Source organism: Thalassophryne amazonica, chromosome 5 (assembly GCF_902500255.1).
Source record: "Thalassophryne amazonica chromosome 5, fThaAma1.1, whole genome shotgun sequence".
In the NCBI taxonomy this organism is placed as follows: domain Eukaryota; kingdom Metazoa; phylum Chordata; class Actinopteri; order Batrachoidiformes; family Batrachoididae; genus Thalassophryne; species Thalassophryne amazonica.
In genome coordinates, this window is record NC_047107.1 from 64,672,746 (window position 1) to 64,693,840 (window position 21,095).

At 42.1% G+C, this 21,095-nt stretch overlaps 1 protein-coding gene across 6 annotated transcripts in view; it reads left to right on the forward strand.

Moving 5' to 3' along the window:
- Window positions 1–21,095, forward strand: part of LOC117510649 (solute carrier family 28 member 3-like) — a 53,936-nt gene that overhangs the window by 25,771 nt on the left and 7,070 nt on the right. For 4 of the 6 annotated variants that reach the window (XM_034170440.1, XM_034170442.1, XM_034170443.1 and 1 more), the window contains 11 exons: window positions 1,363–1,552; window positions 9,739–9,883; window positions 10,002–10,115; window positions 11,460–11,537; window positions 11,618–11,698; window positions 12,424–12,504; window positions 12,623–12,748; window positions 13,882–14,012; window positions 14,244–14,412; window positions 14,531–14,728; window positions 18,232–18,313. In XM_034170440.1, coding sequence (XP_034026331.1) covers window positions 1,363–1,552; window positions 9,739–9,883; window positions 10,002–10,115; window positions 11,460–11,537; window positions 11,618–11,698; window positions 12,424–12,504; window positions 12,623–12,748; window positions 13,882–14,012; window positions 14,244–14,412; window positions 14,531–14,728; window positions 18,232–18,313 — 1,395 coding nt within the window. The remainder of the gene's footprint in view (window positions 1–1,362; window positions 1,553–9,738; window positions 9,884–10,001; window positions 10,116–11,459; window positions 11,538–11,617; window positions 11,699–12,423; window positions 12,505–12,622; window positions 12,749–13,881; window positions 14,013–14,243; window positions 14,413–14,530; window positions 14,729–18,231; window positions 18,314–21,095) is intronic. The other 2 variants (XR_004560780.1, XM_034170444.1) reach the window with 1 other exon arrangement.

Consider the following 21,095-nt stretch of genomic DNA (forward strand, 5'->3'; position numbering starts at 1 on the left):
GAGAACAGAGAAGTTTCAGAAGAAGTCGGTTTCAGCATTTTATCCGGATATTCCACTGTTAAAGGAGATTTTTTTAATGAAAGACGTGCGGACGGGTCCGTGCGGACGGGTCCGCGCGTCGGGACGCAGCCGGCGCGGTGCGGCGCCACAGGAAAAACACTTCCGTGTTGATAACCATTTGTAAAATCCAGGCGGCTTTTGATGGCTTTCAGTGGAGTGAGTATATGAGAAATTGTTTAACAACTGGACATGTTCCAACTTGTCCGTAAGGCTTCCAACAGAGGTGTTTTTCCTGTGGCGGAGCGTCGCGGCGGCTGCGAGCCGACGCTGCAATCCGTCTGCACGTCTTTCATTAAAAAAATCTCCTTTAACAGTGGAATATCCGGATAAAATGCTGAAACCTCTCTGTTCTCTCACGACGTCCTGGATCAATAGAGCCTGAAATGTGGAGGTTTTCAGCTTGAAACAGGCTGACGACGGCGCCTGAGAGCGCTGCACGACATCCCGCTCTGTGGGAAGTCCTTAAAGCGACAGAATCACCTCAAAATCTCTCATCAGCCGTTAAAAGTTTCACCGAAAACCATCTTAATTTTTCGAACCGTGTCCACTTCGATGTGCCTCACAGGTTTAGAAAACATTTTGATCAAACAAAGCGCCAGTCTCTCAGCAACTTCTCAGACAAAGGAATTCCGACGAGGGGCTGGACGACTCCTCCCACAAGGAGTGCTCCCAGGCGAATGACGTCACCGACAGGCGTGGAAAAACTCACGCATGCGCACGAGGGTTCAAGCATGTCTGACGTAAAAACATATGAATAAAATCCATAAAGTTTTTGAAAAAATAAAAAGGACCTATACTTTATTGACAGACCTCGTATACCACATATTCAGTGACACTTGAGGAATTGATGGTTCCTGCAGCACGTGATCAGAGCAGTCGGTGGTGCTGTGTGCCGTCAAAGATGCATCATAAGGAAGCCTAAGATTTATATCTGGTTAGATGGAAACCTGTGCTATATTTCATGTATTCAGGGGACATGCACATTCACAAATATGATTATAGAGTGTCAAGGGATTCAATTTAACTCATGCAAGATAAAATGTTTCCCTCAGCAGTCAGTACTAAACACTGTAGAATAATTGCTGTAAAAATCCATTTAGTAAAAGTGAAGTGTTTATGGAGGAAGGTGGGCAGTAGAATCTTGCATTAACAGCCATTTTGCAGCTAAAGTCCTTGCAAATATCAAATATCAAATAAATGCCAGGTTTTCATTACTTTTAATAATAAACGTTTTCAGTATTGTCTGCACTGTGAATCACTCATATGTTATTTAATTGTTTTTGTTTTGTTTTGTTTTTTCAGGCCTTGTTGCTATAGTGATAGCAGCATGTATTTTGAACTTCCAGCGGGCGGTGGGGCTTCTGGTCATCTCCCTGGTGACGCTATTGTTCTTGGTCTGGGATTGGATGATGCAGCGCTATGGTGATTGGATTTGGGAGAAACTCTATCCTCTGAGAGAGCTGCTCAACAGAAACTGGTTTTGGATCCAATGGTGAGAAATTAGAATCTGTTCAGTCGATGTGCACAGCAGGGTCCGACTACGTGCAATACAGGAGTGCACATTTTTTGAATACTTGTTTCATTTTTCTTAATCTGTTGTGATTACATCCATTTCTGGCTTGCAACTGACAATTCAAACTGTAAAAGACAGTATACAGCATACCTTAGATGACTTTTCCCCATCAATTTCAATTTATTTATTTTTTTTTCTAATATTTATTTCATTCATTTAAAAGAAAAAAACAGAAAAGCAGAAATAACAAAACATTACAAACCGCTGAATGAAAAGGAGCAGACTGGAAGAACAAGTCTTATATTTTCTGCCCCTTTTTTACAATACAATCTTGCAATATCAAGTATCATTAATCGACATAATTTTAACAGATTACATTTCTATGACTTTGTCACATGCCACCGACTTATTTCATAATCTTAACCATTATGTAGAAGAGTACATCCCTAACAGATTACATTTTAAACTTCAAACATTCTAAACATCATTAACAGATTACATTTTTGGCTTTGTCACAGCCCACTGACTTATTTCATAGTTTCATACTTACTAAATACATCTAGTTTAATACGTTTTTTAAATAATTTAAACGACCTTGATTCTTTGATTTCTTTATTGAGATTGTTCCATAATTTTACACCATTCACTGCAATACTCCGTTCCTTTATCTTGGTTGTGAATCTTGTTTTTTTAAAGACTATGCCTTTCAAATTATAACTACTTACTCTTTTTTCAAAAATATTTTGAATGTTTAATGGTAAGGTATTGTTATTCGCTTGGTACATTGTTTGTAATAATTTCAAATCAACTAAATCATGAGATTTAAGTACCCTATACTTAATGAACAATGGACTAGATGGATCTCTAAAACGACTGTTGCTAATCACTTTTAAAGCTCTTTTCTGCAAAATAAATAAAGGTTGTGTATAAGTTGTACATGTTGATCCCCAGATTTCTACACAATAAGTTAAATATGGGGCAATCAATGAATTATACAATGTTAATAATCCATAACTATTTAATGAATATTTTACTTTATGCAAAACAGCAATGGCTTTCGCTATTTTTCCTTTTATGTAATTTATGTGTGACTTCCATGTAAAATCATCAATCATGACTCCTAAAAATTTAGTTTCTTTTACCCTTTGAATGTCCATTCCATCTATTTTTAATGACACATCTTTTTTTTTTACTCTGTCATTAAACAATATGAAATTTGTTTTATTAAGATTTAGTGACAATCTGTTTATATCAAACCAATATTTAACTTTTTCAACTCTGTATTTATCACTTGTGCTACTTTCTGTATATCTGATCCAGAGTCAAATAATGTATCATCAGCAAATAAAATGCTACCAAGTACATTAGATACATTCACAAAATCATTGATATACAAAATAAACAGTTTGGGTCCAAGTACCGACCCTTGTGGTACTCCACAAATAATGTTACACAATTCTGATTTAGTATTATTTATCTGAACAAACTGTTTTCTATTTTCTAAGTAGCTTTTTACCCACTGATGTGCAATCCCTCTTATTCCATATTGTTGTAACTTGTGAAGCAATCTTGAATGGTTGATAACATCAAAAGCTTTTTTCAGGTCAATAAAAACACTTACAAAATAATCCTTATTATCTATTGCTGTTGATATTTTCTCTGTTAATTCCATAATTGCCATAGCTGTCGAATGTTTTGTTCTGAATCCATACTGAGCATTATTTAAAATATGATGTTTCTCAATGAATTTATCGAACCTTGTCACAAAACCTTTTTCCATAATTTTAGAAAACTGTGGAAGCAATGACACTGGCCTGTAATATATAATGGCCTGTAATGTATATAGCACAAAATCACAACAAAGTTGCCTCAAGGCACTTCACACAAGTAAGGTCTAACCTTACCAACCCCCAGAGCAACAGTGGTAAGGAAAAACTCCCTCTGAGGAAGAAACCTCAAGCAGACCAGAGACAAAGGGGTGACCCTCTGCTTGGGTCATGCTATAGACACAAATTACAAAACAATTCACAAAACAAACATACAGGAAATGTTGCTTGTTGCACAGGACAGTTTCTGGAACAGATACCACACCCATCTCTGGATGGAGCCGCACCTCAAACAGAGAGAGAAGAAAAAAAAAAGAAAAGAAAAAAACCCTATCATGGCTGAGATTGAAAATGTCATAATTTCTAACATTTACTAAACTACACATGCCTCCAGACTTAATGTGGGAGAGTTTATGTAATGGTCTTAATGATGTAAAAGCAGTAGTAATCAGGTTAGGTCTGGGTTCATGCCTTAATGCCACATATTGCTACATCAATAACATTGTGGAACTGTTGTTGTGGTCTGGAGTATCAGTCTGGTCCCTGTCTGGTTTTGTCTCCTTCCCACTGTGTCTTCCCACCAGTGGAGCTGATCAAGGCTTACACTTGCGGCTGCGGCACACCTGCATCTAATCAGTGGCGTCCTATTTAGCCTTGGCTGAACAAGAGGGCGCCGCAACTTCATTCCACATACTGAGTGGTAATGTTGGCGTCTGACAAGTGTTTTCAATGATTCTGTTCTGTTTTCCTGGTCTGGGTTTTTGTACCTGTGAAAGAATGACCATAATTTGTCTTTTTGTCTGTTTTACACAGTCTGCAGCCACCACCAGCTCCACTGGCCAGCCTGGCTCACCTCTCCTACATCCAGTGCTCCAGTGTCTTTGCCTACTGGTCTCCATCACTTTGCAACTCATTGCTTGTCAATTACCATTAAAATAAAGAATTTACTTGATATACAGTTGTATGTAAAAGTTTGGGCACCCCTGATAATTTTCATGATTTTCCTTTATTAATCATAGGTTGGCTGTGGACTGATGAAACTAAAATTGAGTTATTTGGGCATAACAAGGGGCGGTATGCATGGCTGAAAAAGAACGCAGCATTCCAAGAAAAACACTTGCTACCTACAGTAAAATTTGGAGGTGGTTCCATCATGCTGTGGGGCTGTGTGACCAGTGCAGGTACTGGGAATCTTGTTAAACTTGAGGGTCACATGGATTCCAGTCAAGATCAGCAGATTCTTGAGAACAATGTTGATGAATCAGTGACAAAGTTGAAGTTGCACTGGGGCTGGATCTTTCAACAAGACAACGACCCTAAACACTGCTCAAACTTTACTAAGGCATGCAGAGGAACAAGTACAATGTTCTGGAATGGCCATCTCAGTCCCCAGACCTGAATATTATTGAAAATCTGTGGTGTGATTTTAAGGGGGCTGTCCATGCTCGGAAACCAACAAACCTGACTGAACTGGAGATGTTTTGTAAAGAAGAATGGTCCAAAATACCTTCAACCAGAATCCAGACCCTCATTTGAAGCTATAGGAAGTGTTTAGAGGCTGTTATTTCTGCAAAAGGAGGATCTACTAAATATTGATGTATTTTTTCTATTGGGGTGCCCAAATTTATGCACCTGACTAATTGTGTATAAAGAATTATTGCACACTTTCTGTAAATCCTATAAACTTCATTTTGCTTCTCAAATATCACAGTGTTTGTCTGCTATATGATATATTTAACTGAAATTTCTGATCCAGGCAACCAATGATTTATAAAGGAAAATCATGAAAATTATCAGGGGTGCCAAAACGTTTGCATACAACTGTAAGTGCCTTATGACATCACTGAATCCTCTCCAGTTCTTGATAAATTCACAACTGCCCTTGACCAGGTTGTTCCCACACCTGACTTGACCTTCATTAACAAACTAGAGGGGATGGACTAATTCATTTATTTATCTAGACAATCATTACGTTTTACACAATGCATGTGTTACAGGTACCGGACTTGCAGGTACCAAGGTAGCAGAAATAATGATACGTGAGCTCTTAATACAGATAAAGAGGGGATGTAGATGTGATATTCCACTCCGATATGTTTGGCATTATAAAAAAAAAAAAAAAAACAAAGAATCCGCAAACCCAGGAGCCAACCTGAGATAAGTCAGTCTTGTTTGCCCCCTACTGGTTGGGAGTAAGTTCTGCAGTCATCAATACTCAGGTTAATGTGCAATACACACTTAATGTGACGTTAAGTCAATTCTGTGAGTGCCACATATCACTGCATACACTGCATGCAGAACTGCTCCTGCATGCCCCCCCTCACCATCACCACCACCACCACTCCCCCATGCAGACAACAGATTTATCCCCACCTGTCGACTCTTATCTGCTGTAGCAAGGTGAAACATGGGTGTACCTTTGGACATTACAACATGCTGTGTCCTCAACACTCAGGAACCCATGTGTTGAATCATGTCTAGACAAGCACATTGTATGGCCAAAATGTCACAGCTGGTGTTACCTCACATTGTAAGTGATATTTACAATGTGAGGTAACACGTTTGACACAAAGTCATTCCAGCGGTTCCTCCAAAGAGACCTAGTACCAAAAAGTCTTATGTCTCACAACCATACAGTACAGGAAACACCAGGATCCTAAATTATTTGTTGTATGGCTGGGGGGGCCTGGCTGCTGGTTTGTTTGCCTTTTGTGTTTCCTCCCAGGTGGCGTGCATTTGGGACTGAGTGGCTGTGTTGCTGAGGCTGTTAGGACTTCACCCTGATCACCTGCGACTCGTCAGGACTCACAGCTGAGGTGCATCTGGAGGGATTGGAGTATGTTGGCATTTAAGACTGAAGTGCACAGTGTGCATTTGCCAGAGACTCGACCTTGTGACCAACGGGTGAGATCGTCGTCTTGGGAGCCATCTCATCAGCAGCGGACGCTGAGAATGTCCAGGTTTGATGCACGGTCTGTGAAAGAGGAGAGGGTGAGGTCTCACGCTCGTCAGCACACTTCCTGAGGTACGTTGGATTTTGTGACTAACAGTTATACAGTCAGTAAATGTGGTGTCCCTCACACCTTATTGTATTGAGCTGTATGTTAGTCATGTATCAGCTTCCACTGCGGTGGTGATTTGTGAACAGGATGTTCCATGCCTGCGGTTGGAAGCTGATCAGTAATCAAGCCAGGAAGTGTTGCTGTTTGTACACCTTTAAGTGTTCTGTGTGTAGAGTGTGGACTCACATAATGGTTCCTTCTTTCACAGACTCGGTTGTTGCGGCCACCTGGGGGGTGTCGGCGGGGTCCTTGGGTCCGAAACAGCTTCTGGCTCCGGACCGTTAGCGCTGCTGGGAGCGCACCACGCCAGGCCGCACCTTTTATTATTATTATGATCACTGTTATGTATTTAAATTCAGTTAGCCTTTGTACCGTGCTCTGCTTATTTCATACTGGGTCCTTCAAACGCTGGTCGGTTCTCCGAGCTGCGTCCGACACATAACAGTAGTCTCTGGCCAAACATCACGGGACCCAGCGGTAGCAGAGACGGTAACGCGCCGGGAAGGCGGCAGCAGACGTTCAGTGGTTATCCGGATCAGTTGCGGGGCTCTCCGCCCGGAAGGTGCGTGTTTGAGAACCCATTACTGGATACTAATTTGTGCTCTCTTGCAGCCGTGTCCTGTGTTGTGCCTTATCCGTGGGTCGTGGTGGAGTGTGACTGGCGACAGCTTCGCGTCACACTCCGACCGGAATAAGAGGTGTAAACGGGAGCTGCAAAGAGTGCGTTTGTAATGGTTCACGCCGCACGGCGGAGCTCTGTTAGCACGGGTCGCTGGGCTTCCTGTGCTACAGTCGTAGCCCCGTTTCCTCCCCGGATAAAAGGTAACTACTAGCGTCTGTTGTTTCAGCTCCGGCGTTTATTAGTTGAGCACATTTTGGTTGTGTTGCACACAGCTGCGCACGAGGATGCAGCTCGTTTGTTTTTTGTCACCAAAGGGGGTTTTTCATTTTTAGCACTCTGGTTCCCCCTTGTGGTGACTGAATCACGGTACCGTCAAGCTCTTGAGTAGGAACAGGTGTGTTCCATGTGGGTTGAGCTTGACGGTATACTCACTGATTTGTTTTGTGTTGGTTCATTTGTTGTGGGTGTTTTTGAGTGGGTTTTTGTGTGGGCTTTTGTTTTTTTTTGTTGTCCACTGTTTGTCTGGGGGGTGTGATCCTGCGGCCTTTGTTACACAAAAAAAAAAAAAAAAAACCAAAGAAAGACGGGGACCCAAACAACTGTGTGTTGGTCTGTTTTTTTTTCTTTTGTGTTTTTTTGTTTCCCCCTCCCCGGGGTTAGATGGAACGGTCCCCTGGGGGGTGATGGGTGGTATTTGGGTTGTTTTTTTTTCTTTTGTTTTTTTTATGCCCTCTCTTCTCCTCTGACTCCAGCCGGGGGTGCCGTAGTGTCGGCATTGCTGGAGGGGTGCAGTTAGGTTGTACTGGGCGTTTCCCAGGTGGCCTCTGCACCCGGGAGGGGGGGGGGGGGGGGGGGGTTTGGGGTTGTGTTTGGTTTTTCCTCCCCCAGTTTCCACCCTCAGGGTTTGACTGTGGTGTCCTCTGGGGGGGAAAGGGCGTTGGGTCCATCTAGCCGTGGGCGGCCGGGGCTGGGTCCATTGGTCGTGTGGGGAGGCGTCTCCTGGGGTTGACGAGTGGTCCTCTGGGGGGCGCTGGTAGTCCCCGTGGGTGACGGTGGATCCCAGAGGGACCTCGGCCGTGGTTATTACTCCTGGAGCTGGCGGGTGGCCCTCTGGGGGGTGTTGGTCCCTGCGTGTCGTTTGGGGGAGGAGGGGGGGGTCTTTGGCATTTTTGTTTGTGTGTTTACATGTGGGTTGTTTTTCTTTTCTCCCCTTCCCTGGGGTTTGATGGAACGGTCCCCTGGGGAGGGGGGGGGGGATGTTTTGGTTGTTTTGTTTTTGACTAATCACACGTTTGGTTAAAGGCTGACCGCACAGGTGTAGGAACTCCTGGCCACACCTGTGCTAAGACTGTCAGAAACAAAGGCAAAGATGCAGCCAGTTCAACCAGTCTGTTGGAGGACTAACGCGGACGTGGTTTCCAGCCATGGTCCCTGGAGGGGGGTGTTTCTCCTGGGCCAGGTGTGTGTGGTCGCCGGGAGGCTTCCCGTGAGGGTGGGGTACTGTTGTATGGCTGGGGGGGCCTGGCTGCTGGTTTGTTTGCCTTTTGTGTTTCCTCCCAGGTGGCGTGCATTTGGGACTGAGTGGCTGTGTTGCTGAGGCTGTTAGGACTTCACCCTGATCACCTGCGACTCGTCAGGACTCACAGCTGAGGTGCATCTGGAGGGATTGGAGTATGTTGGCATTTAAGACTGAAGTGCACAGTGTGCATTTGCCAGAGACTCGACCTTGTGACCAGACGGGTGAGATCGTCGTCTTGGGAGCCATCTCATCAGCAGCGGACGCTGAGAATGTCCAGGTTTGATGCACGGTCTGTGAAAGAGGAGAGGGTGAGGTCTCACGCTCGTCAGCACACTTCCTGAGGTACGTTGGATTTTGTGACTAACAGTTATACAGTCAGTAAATGTGGTGTCCCTCACACCTTATTGTATTGAGCTGTATGTTAGTCATGTATCAGCTTCCACTGCGGTGGTGATTTGTGAACAGGATGTTCCATGCCTGCGGTTGGAAGCTGATCAGTAATCAAGCCAGGAAGTGTTTGCTGTTTGTACACCTTTAAGTGTTCTGTGTGTAGAGTGTGGACTCACATAATGGTTCCTTCTTTCACAGACTCGGTTGTTGCGGCCACCTGGGGGGTGTCGGCGGGGTCCTTGGGTCCGAAACAGCTTCTGGCTCCGGACCATTAGCGCTGCTGGGAGCGCACCACGCCAGACCGCACCTTTTATTATTATTATGATCACTGTTATGTATTAAATTCAGTTAGCCTTTGTACCGTGCTCTGCTTATTTCATACTGGGTCCTTCAAACGCTGGTCGGTTCTCCGAGCTGCGTCCGACACATAACATTATTGGACCTTCATTTCCCTGCAAAAGTATGTGCTTCACCAAACATCTGTCTTGGGACCTCATGACTCCATAAGATCTTGCTAGGTGTCTCTCATTCTCAAAGGGTGAGGACCTAGAGACATGACTGTCACTGTCAAAATAAGTGAATGTCTCTACAAGTTCAACATTATCACTGCATATGGATACACTTCTGATGACTAAGTCCATGAAATCAGTGAAAGACTGGATCTTAGTCTTGATCCAGGAGGCACAAAAATATATATATTGTACAATACACAGCACATTGACTAATATCTCTCTCTCTGTGTGTAGGATGATGTGCGTGTTACTGCTGATTGCCGTGGTGTGCTGGCTCATACTGGACACGGCCAAACAGGGGACCAGACAGCTCAGGTCCTTTGCTGGATTACTGCTGTTCGTGTTCTTAATGCTGCTCTTCTCCAAACATCCATTCAGGGTTAGATACATGCATCCAAATTATCACTGTGTATACACACAAAAATTGATGTCATATGACTATTTGACCAGTAAACATGCACGTACATACTGTGTGCGTGTGTCTGTGTGTGCTGCAGTGGCGCTGGAAGACTTTGCTGGGGGGCACTGGGCTACAGTTTGCCTTTGGACTGCTGATCCTCAGGACCACATTTGGCTTAGCTGCTGCACGGTGGCTGGGAAAACAAGCAGAGGTACACACAAACACAGAGGTATCATATTTCAACTACTGTACAGTAAAGCCCATATATTTGGTGGCCAATGATACTGGCCTATATAAGCCTTTTGTGAACATATTGTAAAACATGACATTATCAGTGTTATTTTTATCAATATGAAAACTTGTAATTTACCAAATAAACAATGCAGGAAAAACAATTTGGTTGTTGGAAATGGTGTCATTATATACTTTGTCGAGCAGAGGGTGCTCTGACGGTATTGTTTAAAATGATATCAAGCATGACTGGGACCCTCATTATCCTTGGTCACATTAGTTATAAAGGACAGAGGCAAAGCAACCAGTGTTTCATATTGCCAATTCATGTTCAACCAGAGTGGGTGTTTTACAGCAAAAGGTGACAGATGCAGGCTATGCTACCAGATGGGTGCGGCCAAAACATATAAAATGCAATAAACAATTGCATGAATTCAGTTGTAAAAATCTTGTAAATTTAACACAAACATGGTGAATACAAACATAACCTACACCACATGCAACAATTTAATTTCATAATGGATGGATGGATGAGATTTATTGTCATTGTCATAAGTGCAACAACAACGAGATTATGTCCATAACATGTATGCTGCAAATTTAGACAATGCACCCAAAAACAGGCGTACTACAAAGCAAAGTGCTCACAATACAAAAACAGGTTTGTGCTTAGATGACTTTAACCGTTTTGTGCGGTTCAGTGTATTGCAAATACAGTAATAAAACATGAAAATATATCTATAATGTAAGAGTTAAATCATCAGTAAAGTAAATAAATATACTTAGCTCTGCTGACAAGGTAGTTATAAAGAACAAACTGGTGTGATACATTAAACAGTTTGTCAGCTGAAAGCGTAATCACAATAGTCTCCCAATGCACTTTACCTTCATTTCTGCACATAAAAAATGAAGGGTAAGGCAATGGAACAGTATTGGTAATGGGCTGAAGTCCTCCAGGCAGAAACTGCTGTTTGTGTTGTGAGTACTTCCTTTGTGTTTTGGAGCGTTGCCGTGTGTCTGTGTTTTGGGTGCATTGTATGGACTTGCAGCAGACACACTATCAAATTAAACTTGTATGTACTGCAGGCTGTATTCATTTGTGGAGTTTCTGTTGTTATTGCATTGATGCGGGCATTTTTTGAACTGCTGTTTTGTTTTTGATGTTGTTTTACTTTGGAACTGTTGTCGCCACTGAATTCAACTGTATGTATGTTTAATAGAAGCTACATTATATGTGGTTAATCTTTATATATTTTGTGTTTTTCTGTTATATACTAACTGGTGCATCATGAAACTGATGCTTTGGATCATTTTCTCCACGCAGACTTTTCTCTCTTACACAGACATCGGGTCTAGGTTTGTGTTTGGTGAGACTTACACAGAACATTTCTTGGCCTTCAAGGTATTTTGTACATCAGTATGTGGCATGCACATGAAGCACTGACAGTAATGAGTGCAGTGAGTTATTTAAATGTTCTCTAGGTGATGCCGATATTGATATTTGTGAGCACAGTCATCTCCATCCTCTACTACATTGGCTTTATGCAGTGGCTTATTCTAAAGGTGAGAAATGTCTGTAGTTGCCCCCATGTTAACTGAATCATATTTTATTTTCCCTTTCATATGGCTAGCATACTGGTACAGTTTTGTTTTACACTTCTTACTCTTTTAATTCATTTTATTAGGAATTGGAGCAGGCTGCGGCCTCAACTTTACCGAAATTCTGTGTCTTTTAGTGAAGTTTAGGGCTAGTGGCCGGCAATCACCTTAGTATTTCTCTGTTTTTCTTGTTTAATGCTGGCAAATTATACAGTATTTTTTTGTCTTTCTGATGCCTGATTCTGTTTTTTCTCTCTGTTTAAGGTGCAGCTCCATCCAGAGATGGGAGTTGTGTTCGTGTTGGCAATCCTCCTGTCCTGTGCGCCAATAGCATTTCTTGTATATTCGTCCATGAATTGTTCTGTGAATTGTTCTGTAATTTATGTTTGTAGCATGGCCCAAGCAGAGGGTCACCCCTTTGAGTCTGGTCTGCTTGAGGTTTCTTCCTCAGAGGGAGTTTTTCCTTACCACTGTTGATCTGGGGGTTGGTAAGGTTAGACTTTACCTGTGTGAAGCGCTTTGAGGCAACTCTGTTGTGATTTGGCGCTATATAAATGAAAATAAATTTCAGTTGAAATTGAAATCACATCTGTAAAAGGCAGCTAATGTGCATCTTGATGAGTATTGTGGGAGTCAACAGTTAATGCTGTTTAATTTTCAAATCTTAGAATTTTCTGTTTGTTTGACAGATTGGATTCATCATGCAGGTTACGATGGAAACATCTCCAACAGAGTCAATGGCAGCTGCTGGAAATATATTCTTGGGACAGGTGCATAACAATTCAACAATAGGAAACCAATATGAATGAGAACAAACTCAGCACTGACACAGCTGTATAAACTGAGTTATCAGCTGATGCCAATTTGCCGTTTTCTGTCTTTTTTCAGATCGAATCGCTGCTGTTGATTCGTCCTTACATCAGCGGGTTAACGTGCTCTGAAATCCATGCTGTGATGACTGGAGGCTTCGCCAGCATCGCCGGGACCATTTTGGGAGCGTATATATCCTTTGGGGTGAGAAAGATCAGGAGAGGGGAAGTGAAGAGGTGAAATTACAAAGTTAAATTCAAATATAAGCTCAAAACAATAATTTTCTGTGAAATAGTAACAGTTTGTGTATATATATATATATATATATATATATATTTGCTTAAACTAAAACGCACTCATTTTCAGCAGAAATGCACTTTCAGACATTCTGGACCACTAATGATTTTTGTTGTTGTTAACCTAATTGTTTTAGTGCTGTATGACACATTAAACTGTAGAGTGTAATTTCCTCAAATAATGCACTGAGAAATTTTGTTTGTGATATCAAGGTTGCAACAACCTATAAACCAGGTTATATAGGCATGTTCCAGCATAATAAGTTAAAAAAAAAAAGAACAGCACTCAATAGACGCACACATCTGCCAAGGTCACACAGTTTTCTTTAATTTACGTTAAGCTCCAAATCAAGTTTAAATCCTTAGTGAACTCACCTTTGATCCTGATTGTGACCTTGAGCCTAATTGTTCACTTGTGTTTGACTGCTGACCTGTGATCCTGATGGTGCTCTTTGACTCTAATTACTCATTTTTGATCAGGTTCCTGATTTTTATTTTTTTTTTTATCCCAATTATGATCTTTATCCTTATTGTTCACCTTTGTTTTTGATTGCTGACTTGTGACCATGATTGTGACGTTTGAATATGTCCCTGACTTTTGGTCCTGATTGCTGACCATTAAATCTGACCTTGACCTTTGACTCTTCATCCTGATCACTGACCTGTTGTCCTGATCACTGAGGGTCATCCTTTCTTAAAACTTATTTATTTTTATTATTTTCAATGTGAACTAGAATGGCCAGCAACCCAAATTGTCCATTTTGTGAAAAATAAAGTTATCTGAATCCCACTGCTAACTTTTGATCCTTCTCTTGATTTGTATGCCAACCAAACTATAATGGGTTCTTTCTTGGCTTTTACCCCACCCCTCTACGGGCTTTCTTTAAAACTGGTTCATTAATTTCTGTGTAATCTCACTATCAATCAAATAAACAAAAACATGACCTTGTTGTTGATCCCTGATGGTGACCTGAAATTGTTGCAACTTTGACTGTTCTTTCAGAAAATAGTGACGATTTACAAATTAACATCTCTTTGGAGATTGAGGCAACACATTTGCTGACAGCATCAGTGATGTCAGCTCCAGCCTCCCTGGCCATCGCCAAGGTTGCCTGGCCTGAAACTGAGATGGCCAGCATAACAACCAACCAGGATCTCAAAATGGACAAAGGGTAAGTGAGGACAGAAAGAGCCAGCACACATAAATATTTGAAACCTATGGCTGCAAGGGACACTGCAAAAAAAAAAAAAAAAATTCTCTCTACATCATCCTGCACAGGGGGTTTTATAATCCTCTTGTGCCAGCCTCCTGCTGTGTTTAACATATCAGCTACAATACAATGACGACAGAGTGATATTCAGAGTACAGATAGCAGTATAACGTCTGCTCTGAGATTTTCCAGAGAGAGTAACAGCCTGCTGGAAGCAGCATCCCATGGTGCAGTCAGCGCTGTGGCTTTAGTGGCCACCATTATTGTCAACCTCATTGCCTTCATTGCACTGTTGGCATTTATGGACGCTACACTCTCCTGGCTTGGTGGGATGTTGGAGTATCCACATCTCAGCTTCTCGGTGATGGTCACAACGCACAAACACATACACCAACAACTAAATGTGTGCACACATGCACACACCTACCGCAGATACCCTGACGTATCCACCAAACTCACACTCAGTTTCTCTCCATTAGCTTATCTGGTCCTACATGTTCATGCCCTTATCCTTCATGATGGGCATTTCCTGGGAAGACAGCTTAATTGTTGGTGAGCTGATTGGCATAAAGACATTCATCAATGAGTTTGTGGCCTACAAGAAACTGTCTCAGCTCATTAAGAAGCGGGAAGCAGGTGGTCCGGAATATGTGGACAACATAAAGCAGTACATTTCTGTGAGTCTCACTTTTTCTATCTCAATTTGCTCATTACACTATGTAACAAATTTTTATTTTTGTTTTGTTCCTGGGTACACAGTGTGTTTTCCTAAGCTGTTATGCCTTAAATAAACAGAAAATAGCTGTTATTCCACAAAAACTTTGCTTCTGTGATCAGGACAGAAATTTTGAAATTTGTCTGTTTTCAAGAATATTCTCGATTCGCCTTCACTACTACTGAGTAGTCTTCTAGAATATTCTATAACCGCTAGAACTGTCCAGAATTTTCTAGAAGTTTCCAGAATTATCTAGAAATTTCAAGAAACTTTTAGAACTTTCTAGAATGTAAAAAAAAAAAAATCAAAGTTTGTGCTGAATGTAGTCATTTTTCCATAGACTTTAGACATAAGCAGTTGAAATATAACACTTAGAAGCCAGGAACAAAAATTGTTAGTGTTATTGTTTAAATTTGAATGCTGTAAGACAAACCACATTTGGGGATCTCAGTAAAATCTACCCTATATCCAGCAAAAAATGAAATTAGACCTGAATTCTGTGTGCCACTAAAGTGATTGTTGTCAAAGGGAAGATGATTAAGCGTGTGTATATGAGATCAGACCACACTGCCACCATCATTGCACAAAGCTAAAACCAATTTGGCTCTTCAGACAGCCCTCCAATGAGTTCAAAAGGAGGTATAGAAATGCTTCAATACGTGGACAATGATGCCCATTTAGGGCTATCTTCTGGCTGCACTCCAGTCCTACTCAGTGTCATTGTTATGGCTCAGAATTTGATTCAAGTTGTTCTATTCTCCATGAATACAACAGATCATCCTGAAAAACCACTTTACATTGCTATAATGTAACTCATTCAAAGCAAAAGGTAATTTGACTGAGTAGTGGATTCAATAAATTCCACTTTACACACTTTACAGTGTATAGCTGTGTGCTATAGAATCAGAAACATTGCTTGGAAAATGTGTGTCCAGGTAGGTTGTTAGTTTAATTCCTTTCCCGCATACTGTGACGGAAGTGAGACGTTCGGCACTACCTCATAGAAAAATTTTTATACCAACATCCAGTAAAAAGTCAACTAGTATTTCTAACTCCTTCCTGAGAGAAATAAGGATCTCAGATCAACCAAATTGGGTAGTGACCTTAAAACGCATTTAAGAATGTCTACAGAATTATCAGATCAAACTCCCACATCAAACATTATCTTTGTTTCTTTATAAAGGTGAAGCTTAGATATACATGTAAAAGTGTGTCTAATTGCATTTACGAGGTCTGTCCGTAAAGTATAGGTCCTTTTTATTTTTTTCAAAAACTATATGGATTTCATTCATATGTTTTTACGTCAGACATGCATGAACCCTCGTGCGCATGCGTGAGTTTTTCCACGCCTGTCGGTGACGTCATTCGCCTGTGAGCACTCCTTGTGGGAGGAGTCGTCCAGCCCCTTGTCGGAATTCCTTTGTCTGAGAAGTTGCTGAGAGACTGGCGCTTTGTTTGATCAACATTTTTTCTAAACCTGTGAGACACATCGAAGTGGACACGGTTCGAAAAATTAAGCTGGTCTTCAGTGAAAATTTTAACAGCTGATGAGAGATTTTGAGGTGATACTGTCGCTTTAAGGACTTTTCACGGTGCGAGACGTCGCGCAGCGCTCTCAGGCGCCGTTGTCAGCCTGTTTCAAGCTTAAAACCTCCACATTTCAGGCTCTATTGATCCAGGACGTCGTGAGAGAACAGAGAAGTTTCAGAAGAAGTCGGTTTCAGCATTTTATCCGGATATTCCACTGTTAAAGGAGATTTTTTTTTTAATGAAAGACGTGCGGGCGGATTGCAGCGTTGGCTCGCAGCCGCCGCGACGCTCCGTCACAGGAAAAACACCTCTGTTGGAAGCCTTGAGGACACGTTGGAACATCTCCAGCTGATAAACAATTTCTCATATACTCACTCCACTGAAAGCCATCAAAAGCCAACTGGATTTTACAAATGGTTATCAACACGGAGGTGTTTTTCCTGTGCCGCCGCGCCGCGTCGGCTGCGTCCCGACGCTCGGACCCGTCCGCACGTCTTTCATTAAAAAAATCTCCTTTAACAGTGGAATATCCGGATAAAATGCTGAAACCGACTTCTTCTGAAACTTCTCTGTTCTCTCACGATGTCCTGGATCAATAGAGCCTGAAATGTGGAGGTTTTAAGCTTGAAACAGGCTGATGACGCTGCCTGAGAGCGCAGCGCGACGTCTCGCACCGTGAAAAGTCCTTAAAGCGACAATCACCTCAAAATCTCTCATCAGCTGTTAAAATTTTCACTGAAAACCAGCTTAATTTTTCGAACCATGTCCACTTCGATGTGTCTCACAGGTTTAGAAAAAATTTTGATCAAACAAAGCGCCAGTCTCTCAGCAACTTCTCAGACAAAGGAATTCCGACGAGGGGCTGGACGACTCCTCCCACAAGGAGTGCTCACAGGCGAATGACGTCACCGACAGGCATGGAAAAACTCACGCATGCGCACGAGGGTGCAAGCATGTCTGACGTAATAACATATGAATGAAATCCATATAGTTTTTGAAAAAAATAAAAAGGACCTATACTTTACGGACAGCCCTCGTACATGTGAAATCATTGTAATCACACATGACCATGGTGCACAATAGCAAAGCTATGTCCACCTTTTTTCTGGCTACACTGAAAGAGATCATTGTTGGACCAAAATAATAACAAGCTTCAGCAGGTAACACTCAAATGAATTAGGTTGATCCAAATTCACTTAACAAGGAATATTTACACATACTTGTTAACTTAAATGGAACACACAGGTCATTGAGTGTTACCAAATTAAGCAATTTCATTTGGTTTTCTCTCTCTTCTAATGTATGGAAAAGATTGAGGAGCCTCAGAAACTCAAAGTTCAAATGAGACGTTGGTCATTTGATTTCCTGGTGACTTCTCTCAAAATGTCATTGAGACACATTTTCTATACCTGCTTACTCCAATCAAGGGTCATTGAGGGGGGCTGGAGTCTATCCCAGCAGTCACAGGGTGTGAGGCTGGGTACACCCAGGACAGGACGCCAGTCTATCACAATTAGACAAACTCATTCACAGTCATGATCAATTTAATGTTTCCAAGTCATCAAACATGCATGTCTTTGGAAGTGGGAGGAAGGTGAAGCACTCAGAGGGAACCCACACAAACTTGCAGAGAACATGCAAACTCCACACAGAGAAAGGACCAGGGGGTGAAGCCATCCCAGGAACTTCTTGCTCTGAGTCAACGGAGGTAACCACTCAGCTGTCCATTGTCTAAACCCTGAATACAAACTCATCCTGACATGAAAATCAGCTCTGTGCAACGAAGGTCACTGTATAAGTGTACATGGTTGAAGATTAGACATTATTGAAAAGCACACTAGACAAAAGTGCTACACAAATATCAAGCTTTGCCTTTGAACTTCAAATAACTTTTTTTTTACTGAGATCTTATATCAAATTTGTTTTCTTACATAGGTCCATTCTGAAACCATTGCAACGTATGCTTTGTGTGGATTTGCAAACTTTGCTTCCCTGGGGATGACAATCGGAGGGCTGAGTGAGTAACACCTCAGAAGCTGTTCAACTTGTCAAACTGACAATTTAAGAAAAAAATGGAAAATAAAAGTTCATATACAGTGAGGAAAATAAGTATTTGAACACCCTGTGGTTTTGGAAGTTCTCCCACTTAGAAATCACGGAGGGGTCGGAAATTTTCATCTTCAAATGTTCAAATACTTATTTTCCTCATTGTATTTACAGATGGTCTACATTGTCTCCAGGACACATGTGCATATGAATATATGAACAAAACGTACTCTTTTGCCAAAAACATAGCACACCTCATGCCAAAACGTGACCCATTACAGGGTCCCTCCTCAACACATGTCCAAACCATCTCAATCTTGCCTCTGACTTTGTCTCAAAACTGTCCAACCTGTATGTTCCTCTGATATGTTCATTCCTAATCCTGTCCATCCTAATCTCTCCCAAAGAAACTCTACAGCCCCTTTCACACTGGGCCCACTTCGAGTTGCGTCGTGCAGCATCATGACGACGCCACGTGGAAGCAACCCATTGCCGAGAAGATGTAGCTCAACGCCACAACAGCGCAAGGGATGCAAAGGACAAAGCGAATCAGATGCCAAAAATTAAACATGTTTAATTTTTTGGCGTCCTGTGCTCGATGTAGAAATTAAGTGGTTTCAGCGCGAGTCAGAGCAATGCGATGGCCTCAACGTGACTGGAAGCAACACCCTCACAATACAACATTACCTGACGCCAATTTATGATTCCTGCTGTGTTCCATTGTCCCCTGAAGTATAAATCAGGCAGGATTGTTTTTATACCATGTACACAATGCAGTGAAACTACACGCTCAAAAAGTGCACAGAATTAAAAAAATGTTGATTGCAAACTGACTTCTGCTGCAGCTCCTAGCTCTTAAATTCTCTCACAACTGTTTAAATAAAAGTCCTGCTCACAGACAGATTGCCAGAGACAGGACATCTCCAGTCCACTCACGGACGATTCGTTTGCGCTCACACATGTGAACAATAAAAAGAAAAAACTCTGGCTGCTGCAGTTCCTCACTCTCCCCTCAAACTCTCTCATTACTGTGTTAAATAAAGGACAAAAAATGATATAAGTCCTGCTCACAGACTGATTACCAGAGACAGGACATGTTCACATCAAGTATAACGCCAGACATCTCCACATTTACTCACGGACAGTTCATTCGCGCATGCTCGCAGCTTGCGGTCAAAGGAGGAAAGATAAACTATAACAGAACTCAGAGTGCAGCCCTGTAGCCCTGCACAAGAACAAATATAAACTAGAAGAGAAATCAGAGTGCACAGTCTGGCTGCAACCAAACTGTGCACTCTGATTTATCTGTGCAGAGGACCTGCAGGCTGCATCCTCACCTCCTCTCTGCCCCTTGCTGCGCGCACCTGACGCCGACATTCCTGTGTCATCATGACGCCACATGAAGCAACTCGAACCAGCCCCGGTGTGTACGGGGCTTAAGCAACTTCAGCTCTGCCTCCTGTCTTTTTGTTAGCACCACAGCTATATACATAGATGGTCTCACTCCCATCTTGTAAACTTTCCCTTTCACTCTTGCAGATGCCCTTTTTCCACAAATCACTCCTGCCACCTTTATCTGCCCACTCCACCCCACCTGCACTCTCCTCTTCACCCTACTACCATACTCTCCATTACTTTGGCCTCAAATATTTAAACTCAACTGGCTTCACCACGGGCAGCACAGTGGATTAGCGGTTAGTACTGTTGCTTCACAGCAAGAAGGTCATGGGATCAGTTCTGACCTGTGGCCTTCTGTGTGGAGTTTGCATGTTCTCCCCAGGTGCTCCGGCTTCCTCCCACATCCAAAGAGGTGTGCATGCGGGTGTGTTTGGTTGTCTAATGTGGCCCTGCGACAGACCGGCTTGTACCCCATGTCCTCCAGGATGTGCCCCACCTCATGCTCTATGTCTGCTGGGATTGGCTCTAGACTTCATTTCATAGGCTCCTTCATAAGCGCTGAATTTGCAGAGACATGCACTTATCTCAGCAGTGATATACAACCCCAATTCCAATGAAGTTGGGACATGTAAAATGTAAATAAAAACAGAATACAATGATTTGCAAATCCTCTTCAACCTATATTCAATTGAATATACCACAAAGAGAAGATATTTAATGTTCAAACAGATAAACTTTATTGTTTTTGTGCAAATGTTTACTCATTTTGAAATTGATGCCTGCAACACGTTTCAAAAAAGTTGGGACAGGGGCAACAAAAGACTGGGAAAGTTGATGAATGCTCAAAGAACACCTAATTGGAAACAGGTGAGTGTCATGATTGGGTATAAAAGGAGCATCACCAAAAGGCTCAGCCGTTCACAAGCAAAGATAAGGCGAGGATCACCACTTTGTGAACAACTGCGTGAAAAAATAGTCCATCAGTTTAGGAACAATGTTTCTCAACGTTCAATTGCAAGGAATTTAGGGATTCAATCATCTACAGTCCATAGTATAATCAGACGATTCAGAGAATCTGGAGAACTTTCTACACATAAGCGGCAAGGCCGAACACCAACACTGAATGCCGGTGACCTTCGATCCCTCAGGCAGCACTGCATTAAAAACTGACATCATTGTGTAAAGGATCTTACCGCATGGGCTCAGGAACACATCAGAAAACCATTGTCAGTTAACACCGTTCGTCGCTACATCTACAAGTGCAAGTTAAAACTCTACCATGCAAAGCAAAAGCCATATATCAAAAACTTCCAGAAACGCCACCGCCTTCTCTGGGCCCGAGCTCATTTGAAATG